The sequence below is a fragment of the Temnothorax curvispinosus genome, unplaced genomic scaffold, assembly GCF_003070985.1.
Source record: "Temnothorax curvispinosus isolate PA1 unplaced genomic scaffold, ASM307098v1 QBEX01013681.1, whole genome shotgun sequence".
NCBI lineage: Eukaryota > Metazoa > Arthropoda > Insecta > Hymenoptera > Formicidae > Temnothorax > Temnothorax curvispinosus.
Genome location: NW_020223461.1, coordinates 1 through 10,792, shown reverse-complemented (window position 1 = coordinate 10,792; position 10,792 = coordinate 1). Strand labels below are relative to the sequence as shown.

Here is a 10,792-nt window from a genome sequence, read left to right as displayed (position 1 = left end):
GGCGTGCCTGCCTCGTGAAAGCCACAACCAGTTGTGTGCTACCATCGCCATGGGTCGTCTGGGGTCGGAGTCGGAGCAGGCCTATCTGCCGAGAGCGACCGAGCACGGCCGAGGGTTGCCGAGGTCCACCTACGAGGGAACCCAACGATGGTCGTGGGTCCACGACCAGGAGATCGAACGAACGGCCGCGCTCCAACGAGACCGGAATTGAATTTAAAATTCACCGACGGGCGATATCGCGCGAGCGCAGAGTCGGCTTAGCTCCGTGCTATAAGCGCGATCTCTCTTCTATTGTTTGCGACTTGACTCAATTTACGTTACTCCGGGCGACAGGTTTAGCGGGGAAAAAATTTAATACTCGAGGAGATCGCTCATTTTGCGCGCGCTGGGAAAGATTTCCTAGAATGTATAATTTGACTCGTGCGTGTCATCGATCACCTGCTAACTGCAGCTGCAGTTTTGCGACTTGTCAACCTTTAATTGGTCAGCCTTTTAATCATTAAACTTCTGTCGTTTATCGCTAATTATTGATTTAAATCTACGATTTGCGGAGAGCATGCAACGTGCTCCGAACTTTCGTGAAATATTGATCAACAAGACCTATACTGTTTATCTATTTAGTAGCATTTAACGATATTCGAGCAGTCTATTGCGACAAAGACAAATCCTTTGACAAAACGACGCGTATATGCACGTAAAAAACAGTCTGAATAAAATCGAGGAATTCTTGAAATATTATTAATATATTAAAAGAGCTCCATTTGAGGCAATATATCAAAATATCAATGAGATATATGACCAATCGATGCTTCTCTTGTCAACTGATATTTACATCTTTTAATGGTTATTCGGCCTGTAATATTGGCGTTGTTAGCCGTAGAAAATCGTAAGCATAACAGCACTCCTCGCAAGCAATAAATTTCAGGACCTTTATTCACGGTACTTCGGTAACAGGCTCCGTCACGTGTTACCTGAAGTTGAAAGTCGCACCTCATTCCGCCAGGCAGGCCACTTGGTTTTCTTCTTTTTCCCTTGCGAGAGGCGTATAATACCTTGCTATCCAATTAACCGGTGCCAATCGCTAAAGAAAACAAAGTGAAAAGCTCTTTTATTTGTCTTTCTTATTCTTTCAACATGATTCAATCTGCCCTAGATAAATAAAATCGTACTAATGTTTCAAGTATTTTGCATTGATTACGTAACCGCAAAATTTAAATTTTTTTTTCTTATTAAAAAACACACGTATATATTAATTAGAAATATCAACACAGAGAAAAATAAAATCGTTCTACAGCCAAGGAAAGCACTTACTTATTTTTTTTTCTTTTATAAAATAAGTTTTTTTTACAACAAAGAACATTTTCTTACTAATAGATTTCAAATATCTTGACACAAATCTTTGAAAAGCCAGAATATTGTTTTAAGTAAATGTAATATTTACAATAACTTTATGGTAGATTTGTGGATACATAACCTTATCAAATATTTAATCCGCAAATCTACCACAAAGTCATTGTAAACATTAAATTTACTCAAAACAATATTCTGGTTTTCAAAGACTTGTGTCAAGACATTTGAAAACTATTAGTAAGAAAATATTTCTTGTTGTAAAAGAACTTACTTAAAAAAAATAAAATAAAATAAGTGAGTGCTTTCCTTGGCTGTAGAATGATTATTTTTATGTGTAAACTATATAATAGTTTTACGAATAGATTTAAGAATGTTTACCAACTCGTAGGAGAAACAGATTAGTTTTTGTCGTCCAATCTTGTTGATCAATTTCCATTCAATATAATCCAAGTCACATTTCCATACATTATATTTTCCTATCGGCACAAAATTGCCATGCATGAATCAAGATTATAAATCATACGTTCTGGCTGACGTTCGTAATCTGGGGAGAAGTGTGCGAGCAGTGAACGCTCGACATGTCAAATTGTTGATGATAAACCACGAATTTGATCACACTTTCCAACGTTTTCTCCTCTTCGATTATTATTGACGGCAACGGTTTTTTGTTTATTTTACTAAAAAAAAAACGTATGCCTGCTGCGAACGCGCAAAATGTGGAAGACGAGGCGCTCTCGAATTTCATCCCGGAGGAATCGGGGGCAATTGGAATATCCATCGTTCATTTCCATAATTCGAGATCGACGACGGATAGGGAGAACGCCCACGTAGCCGCGTCGAATCACGATCGTCTTACGAGTCCACCTCTCCTTCTTCCTGTCTACCAGGACGTGCTTGATTACCGAACGCCGTTATTACCGGACGATGCACGAGCGAGAGAACGAAGGTACGGGAGACGTGCGGGGGGCGCCAGGACTCGTTTTGCAAATTCGCGGTTGATTGAAAAGCTCGTGCGGCATAAAAACCGGGAGATAACAGCGGTAGGAAAAATAAGAGAAAAAAGTCCGGGTGATTACTCTCTTACCGTGTAGCATGGTCCAAGCAGCGCGGAATTCTGTCTGTTAACGGGCCCGATCTGATCACTGGTGGTCGGTGGATACGCGAGATGGGTAAATTCGTATGATACGTTCTTACGTACGTCTTCTCCGCGTCGTCCTCATGCGGCTATTAACTTAATCTCAGCGATTATACAGTTACATGAGTTACCGTTTAATATTTTATCGTCGATGCATCAGAGAGCTTGTTTGCTCGTCGCTCCCGATATCATATCGTCGATACGAATTACATGTTACTAAAAATTAAAAAAGCATATTAGTATAAGGGTTCTTGTGAACATAATAAGAACGAATAGACCTAAATTAGAGTTGTATACGCCGCGGTAATCAAATTTTACGATGTTTTATTTTTACATTAAACAAATTACAGAGTGACTCGCTCCCGTAATAAATCGTTATTCTTCCGTTTAATTCGAGCGATGACTACAATTATGCTTATTTCTAATTAAAGAGATTGCGAAAAAGTATCCATTTCGTAATCTGAGGAATTTCCGCTATTTTTGCAAGTTTCTCATTAATATGGAACGCAAAAATAAAAACCAATGTACACCGCGCTTAGAAAGAACACGTAAATTATGGTAATCCTGATAACTATGTCTAAAAGTTCAGATATCTATCTGCCTATGCTAGTCGGCACGTGAGCACAATGTACAATGGTTTCCAAAGCGGTGCAGCTGATATCATAAACAAGACACCGCAGTGCGCGGCATGAAGCGCGGTTTAATCTACTGCAAATACAGGGCGCTTCGTTTAAATCAAGGCAACGTCAAGAAGAGAGAACGGACCCCTTTGTCGGTTCTAATCTGTACAAATAGTTGTATATCTAGCAGTCGTCGGCCAAACTCACGGTTTATCCGAATTTATCCTAGTAGCAGCTTCTGTGGAAAATATCGTGAGACCTGAGGATTTACTTATTACATCTTTTTTTATATATTTTTCAATTTACGATTAATTCATAAATGTACGTTATAATTTATATCGTAAATTTTATGTCTGCTTTTATTTAGCAAAGTACGTTCATATGCGTTATATTTGGACTGCATTATTTTATGATAACAGAAAAATTCATTCAAAGGGAAAGAATTTATTCATCAACGTGATATCGCGCTAAAAGTAATCAAATTAATTCTCATGATATTCCATTTTAATATACCTTTAGATGCAAGAATATCTCTTCTGGGAATCTCATTCTCTAGACAGCCATCGTAATAGTACATCATTAAGGAAACGCGATTATGCGCTTCACAAGGAACAGCTTTTAGTAGAAATAAGGTAGCGCACTTTTGGACCGCAGCTTTTACATCGCAGTCGGACGCGACGGGGTGCACACGCGCATACACCGGTATGCCAGAAGAAGGTCTCCGTCTATCCACTGAGAAAGAAAGAGAGAGAAAGAGCTGCGTACATTATCACGCGGTTTCCGCTTTACAAGACTTTCTTTGCGCCGATCGCGGCGCGGCCTCCAATTAACGCTTTCCGCGGCGCTCAAAAGACCAGACGGTAGCGCCTGAAAATGGATTAAAGCGCACGCCGTTTGTTACCGCCTTTTACAACGTTTACAGACCGGGCGACGTATGTACGTTGGCAGTCGCTGACAATTCCCGGCGGCCGCCGTGCTTTATTTGGTCCAGCTATTTCACAATGCCGCGCGATACGATATCAAAGTGCAAAAATTTACGAACGCGACAAAGGAGAAGTACCTACCGGAGCTCTGACGGGGTTTCTCGTTTCATATACCTGATACCTGAACGATATGACACGTACATCTCAACAGGACACTTGATACACTGCAAAATTCGTGGGAGAGACATAAAGCATAGTTATTCGAATCCTTTCCGGAACGGAGCCTCGGCGATAGATATCATCGGTGCGCGGAATCGCGAGCGCTACGAGAAAGGCTGGGATATATATCGGATTTAGTTTTTCTTCGCCGGCGAATCGATCAGCTTGAACCCATCTGACCTCGCGAGGACGCAAAGGGTTGAAAGTAGGAGAAGCCGCAGTACGAGGGGGGCGGGGGAGCATGAGGCTGAAAATAAGAAGATATAGATAAAAGAGCTGGGGCTGCACGCTGGCCTAACAAGACTCAGGACTCAGGGGCTATTATCATAATTGTGGGCTGCAGGCAGCGGCTGTGCCCACAAACCAGAATGCCTCTTGTCTCATCTACCTTCGTCCTCGCCTTCTTCTTCTTCTTCTTCTTCTCCTCCTTCTTCCTCATCTTCCTCCGCATTTCTTCCTCCGCGCGCATTTCTTCTTCTTCGCGGCTTTTTACTTAACGTTCGTTCTCTCGCGTTTCGCGCGTCCCTTATACCAGCCTTTTCACATAAGCTAGAGACAAATGAAACGACCTCAATGCTCAACGTCCTTGTTTCACATTTCCATCTAAAATTCTAAATTAAGAAAACGATAAATAATCCACGCGACGCGATTCAATGCGAGGCAATGCAGCCAGAAAGAAGTCTTTCGCGATGCAAAACAGGTCATTCGGAGCAATGCCTGTTATAATTAGTAAATGCATATCTCTATTCTAGAAAATATTGTAATTGTGGGTAATATTGTCCAGACACGATCGAGATTAAGTTTTTATACAGCAATATTTTTTTTTAAACGACGCGAGTAACTCAAGTAGTGCTAATAATAAGAAATACGAGCACTCATTCTGATTAATTACATAGGATGCATTATTTAGGTGAAATTACAGACGGTTGGATGCCTCCCGAACGTTCGTTATTAAATTCAACTATGCATGATGTAGGTCCTTCGACGTGGACCACCCTGGGGTGAAACGCAAACAACTCGTTTCTCCCGCTCTTCAAAAAGAAATCAAGTGGAACGCCTCCTCTTCTTTTTTTATCTCGATATTAGTCATGACAGAATACGAGATATCTTTAAAGAGACGAGTATATTTCCTTTTTAAACAAAATTTTAGTACCTTTCCTTGTTGCCGTTATAACAAAACATATGACAACCATGAGATACATAATAATGCTTGTTGCTACGCATCAGGGTGTTCTTCAATGTTTTGTATATGTATAACTACGTGTAACATGGAGTTTTACGAAATCTTGTTTAGTTCCTTAATGCATAATGGAGTCCAATTATCTTCTGCTCGCTCCAATTACTCAAGAGCATTTTTTCGGTTATTTAATTTCTGTTACGTAAATTATGAATCTGAATTCAATCTTAAAAAGATCTTATTATATTATATCATAAATCTTAAAAAGCTTTATCAAATGCTAAATTGAAAAATACGAAAAACTTGATATTAACGAATTTAGACTTTATATATCTGGTGATCTTTTCTTGGGAAGTTATTAAATATGATCAAAATGTGCCAATTTTCATTCTAATTAATTCGCGTAGAGTAATCTTAAATTATGTTTACTCTCTTATTCTTTCTTTTCTTAAATTTAAAATTAACATTTGACTGAATTCTTTAATAAAAACTTAGTATTAACAAAGTACATTATACAATTTCTCTAAATAACCCAGAAAAGTTTATTTATTTTAACTATAAATACAATTGTACCGCGACAAAATACTTGGTCTCGAATTCTCTCAAATTCTCGAGATTTCTCGTCTTCTTTTCAAACCGGAGACGAGAAGTCAGAAGCGACCGGCAGGTGCGCGATAGAATATCTGTTTTCCTTTAAATTATGCGAAATAAGTAAATATACTCCATCCTCAAATTGTTGCACGGTGTGTCGAAAGAGCATTTTTTTCCCATTTGTTTCCCGTGCACTCTTTCAGCGAGAGCTGCCAGGGGCGTGTATGTTTGTTTAGCCTCGGTGTACCCTGTTATTAGGGACTGCTGCCCGTGCCCCTCGAGAACCGTAGGGCCCACGCCGAGATTTGGCCGCCGTGAGCCCGATCGTGCATCCCCCTTTCCGCCCTCTGTCTCATCGTTCCCCCCATCCTCCTTGCTTCATTTCGTGCGTAAAAGAAGTTCTCGAGAAGAGAGGAACGACGCGACGAGATAAATTCGGAAGGGGTCCCTCGGCTCCTAGCAGATTCTTTGCCTCTAGATCTTGATTTAGATTCTACCACGTTTTAATTTATTACGAGCGATGGCGACGATTATACGGAAACGAGTCTTCGGCTCAGGCGAATACGCCAATTTTTGGCCGATACGAGTAAAAAGAGAAGAAAACAAACTAAAGGAACAAAGAGTGAAGCTCATAATAGCGCAATATTAAAGAGGAGATTCAGAATTTTAAGTGCGTTCAGATGCTCACTAAAACAGCAGAGAATTTCTTCGAATTATTTCAGTTCTTCTCCATCTTAACATATGATAATTAAGGCTTTCGATATCTTGAAATATGATTCTTATAAATATAAATGATTCTAAACTTTAATTTTAAACTTATTTAAATACATAATTTACGATTAGCATATGCAATGCTTTCTATGATTACTTAATTTTGTTTTTTTACAGATTAGGATTTCGAAAAACTCGATTTTAAATTTATCTTGCATCTCAGTCAAATTAAATATTTTTTTATGTTTGAAATATATATAGATGTATATAATAGTGTGTGTGTGTGTGTCTGTGTGTTTACAATTATTATACATGTTTCTGTTTACGTCACATTTACGTCAGAATTTACGATCTGCGCACCCGTCGGAAATGAAAAAGAGATTCGTACATTTTTTGCGGGGTGATTCGTGGGATCATCGCGACTCCTCTTTCTCTCGCTGCACAATGCATCCCTGATGACATATCCTGCAGGTTCGCAATTGAATAGTGTTCTGTTTGCGCGGATGGCACGTGACAATGCCCGAAGGCCCGTCTCGCACGCGACCACACCCCGTCGCCGTTATTTGTTTAATTTAAGGGTATTGTTGCGCGCGCGGTGTTTTCGCCGGTCGCTGCTCGATTTATTTCGGCCACGGTCATTTCCCGCATTTTTAACGTGGGAGACACCGCCGGGAGTCATCGCTCGATCTGGACCGTCCGCAATCGCGAACTTTGTGCGACTCGACGACGCGTGCGGTGTCTGTGCGTCGCGATCGATTATTACACCCGGAACTTGTATACCGTCCCATTAATGAAACTTTTTACGTGGCTATTTATTAGCGTTCCTTCCCGGCGATAAATAAATACATGCCGCGATGGTTGTACTCACCATCGCCGCATGTATTATGCATGCAATATTACAAAGCGGATGCTCGCTCGCGCGTAAATTATCGTTATACGCCGGTTACGCGGATAACTAAATATTTCTCGCGTCGTTTTTGCATAATTGAATTTTCATAACTGGTTCGCGAGATATCTTTTCTTACCGGCCGATACGTTGATTACGGTAAGGGAACTTTTCACTTCTCCGACGTACATCGCGCGATCTTGCAACGGAGACTGGTACTTGCTGAGAAGTGCGCGACGTTTACTGAAACCTTATTGGTCAAAGACCTTTCGCAGCCAAGGGTCCGTGTGTAACAAATGGGCCCGACGGGCCCAATGATAATTGAAGAGTGCTACATGACCAATCGTCGATGATTAAGTATCATTATGTTTTAGAACATCACATGCAGTCGCTAACTTCGTACATTATAAAAGTTACAAGTTATAACGTTGCAATAAAAGTGCAACAACGTCAACAAAAAAACGGATTTTTATTTTTCTCTTAAAATTTTTCATTTTTATATACATTTTTTAAATATACGTAAAAAAATAGATACGATATTGAATAATTATAAAATAACATGACGAACGGATAATTAACGATAATTAACGAGATATGGTTACTCAACCTGAGAAGTAGTAATGACTTATTCACAGATTTCATAACAATTTCCAAAATTAACGCAAGTTATCGATGTGTGTGTCAACCTCAGTCATAATATTTCCAACAAATAAATAAATATACATAACAAATTAATTATATAAAAAATATAAAGAACGTACAAAAAACGCATACAAAATATAGGATGTAGCTGTAACCGTTGAGATACAAATGTAGATAATATATGCGTTTGCATCTGAACATTTTGACTGCAAGATCATCGATTGTTCAGGCGATATCATCTTTAGTATGAAATATCTACAAAATTTACTTATTAATCTTTGCTCACACACATACAACGAAGCAATCTTGCACTCAAATCTCTATTTTCTATAATGTTCTTCAATTTATACTGTAGTAAATTTGCATTTTTTATTTTAAAAATATTCTTTTTCTGTTTCCTTTTTCTCTTATTTAAGTGTCATAACAAATAAGTTAGAACATACAAACTCTTATCTTGCGGTCAAAATGTTATCAATATAATTACACATATAATTATAATTATGCTCATTGTGTATTTATAATGACGCGTTTTAATATAGGTAATAGGTAATAGAGAAAAGAGAGAGAGAGAGAGAGCTCCTTAAATTAAATTTTTAATTATTTAAATTAAGTTGGATTAAAGTTGAAATTAAATTTCATTGTCACGGAACAATATTCCATTTTTCATATACATATATTGCATTAAAAATCACAGTTACGAGAAAGAAACAGAGAGGGAGAGAAAAAGGGAAAAATACAACTTTTTAAACATTGCAACTGCGCAATATTTTGATATTGAATGTAAAATAAATATTTACAACAATCTTATTAATTCAAGCGCATTCGCTGTACTCGTTACACAATCGTAACTTGAGTAATCATGAGCAAAGCCAGCATCCGCATTATCACTGGCAATAAATATTGTGATTTGCAATTCAAGGAATCGCGTACAATGCTGCATCGCAAAAAAATACATTTTCCCCCGAGCATATTCTTTGTAGAGATCCATAGGTCGTTCTTAATTCGAGGCCGGGCAATTTTTCTGATCTGTACGAATGAAGTACGCTCTGCTGATGTTGTTCTTGTCGATAACTTGATAAGCCTTTTCTACGACTGGGATTGGCGGTTTCGGTTCTCGCGTCAAAATCCAAACATTTCGTACACTGGAAACAGAACGCATTTATAATTTCAACAATCTAACAAAACTGCTCAGTGATCTAGTCTAATACCTTTGATATATTTTTCTTTTATTTTTCAGAAAATACGTCTTTACCGCATAAATGTACAATGAATAATTTATTAAAAAATTAATATATATTTTTACTCATTTAACGGTACAAAAACGTGAAGCAAATATTTAATGATAATAGTATATACGAAAAAAACTTATCAGCTTTATATTAGACAAACATTTAAACACTTGGAAAATGCTTATGTAATATTAATGCTCTTATACATATTTTTCTCACGTTCTTTTTGCATATAAACTTACTTGAAAACTCCGAGATTTGTACAGCTCCATACCACGGCGTATGACTTGTAATCCGTGTCTAGAACCCAATAAGGTGCATCGAACGGCAATGGCAAGGATGGAAAAGTGACGGACAATTTAGGGTCATCAGATCTGCCAATCAACCTTCCAATGCCCTCGATACTCGTTGCGACTCCAGTTCTACGCAAGAGAACAGAGATCTTTACTCCAAGTGGATAATTGTCAGCGATGATGACATCACTCTATCTCGTATCGCATTCTATCTTTCTCGCTTTTAATAGTTTAAAATTACTCTACGAGTTGGGTAACGTTGCGTGCTATACTCACAATGAGGAAATTTGTTTATTGGTGATCTTCACCGTGTCATTCTCAAGACCGTATTGAGCTGTCACACATTTTCCACCAAATTCAAACCACGCAAAATACCTCTCCACTTCGTACCATTTGCCCAAATACTAGAAAAAGAAAGATATTCATAGTATATGTACTTTTAATTTGAATACGCAAGAGATATGTTTTAAGACATAAACATTATTTGACTTTATAAGTTACGTATAATTATAAGTCAAAATAATATTTCGATTCTTTATTAAGTTAGAGATTTAGACAGAGATGATTAATAGCTATAATTTCATTTATGAAGAAAACAACTTTTTATAATCTTATATACATAATAATAGATTTAAAAAATTACTCAGAGTAATTATATACGTATTGTACATTCCGGATCATTCACATGAATTATCCTGATACTCACTCTGTCAAGTTCGAAATTTTGCATTGCTTCCAAATTTGGACACGTACCCAAGAATGGCACCTGCGCCATCGCTGCATTCGCGATGATAACGATTACAAATATCCGCAACATATTTTTCTCTAAAAAAAAAAAGAACGCATAAAGTATCAATTTCAAATATGTAGAATATGTCAAATTTTATAACACAGAATTTCGATATACAATAATCACTTTATCGATTATACAAAATGAAATTTAATAGTATTTGAAGAAATCATACACTCTGAGAAAAAAATTTTCTACATTTTAGTAAATATTAGTTTACATACAA

At 37.8% G+C, this 10,792-nt stretch overlaps 1 protein-coding gene across 1 annotated transcript; it reads right to left on the bottom strand.

Annotated features, from left to right (window-relative positions):
* Positions 1-8,988: 8,988 nt before the first annotated feature.
* LOC112463797 (apolipoprotein D-like) lies at positions 8,989-10,628 on the bottom strand. The gene is made up of 4 exons (XM_025030377.1): positions 10,483-10,628; positions 10,053-10,180; positions 9,726-9,905; positions 8,989-9,396 (listed from the first exon to the last, which is right to left on the bottom strand). Exons 1-4 carry the CDS (start codon positions 10,591-10,593, stop codon positions 9,252-9,254), a joined length of 564 nt encoding a protein of 187 aa, XP_024886145.1. The 5' UTR covers positions 10,594-10,628; the 3' UTR covers positions 8,989-9,251.
* Positions 10,629-10,792: the final 164 nt, after the last annotated feature.

Excerpts from the sequence above, each read along its gene's own strand:
- LOC112463797 (XM_025030377.1), bottom strand. The coding sequence starts at position 10,593 with ATGTTGCGGATATTTGTAATCGTTATCATCGCGAATGCAGCGATGGCG. Across the intron at positions 9,906-10,052 it reads AATAAACAAATTTCCTCATT|AACTGGAGTCGCAACGAGTA; the intron begins GTGAGTATAGCA and ends TCTCTTGCGTAG. Across the intron at positions 9,397-9,725 it reads ACAAATCTCGGAGTTTTCAA|TGTACGAAATGTTTGGATTT; the intron begins GTAAGTTTATAT and ends TTCTGTTTCCAG.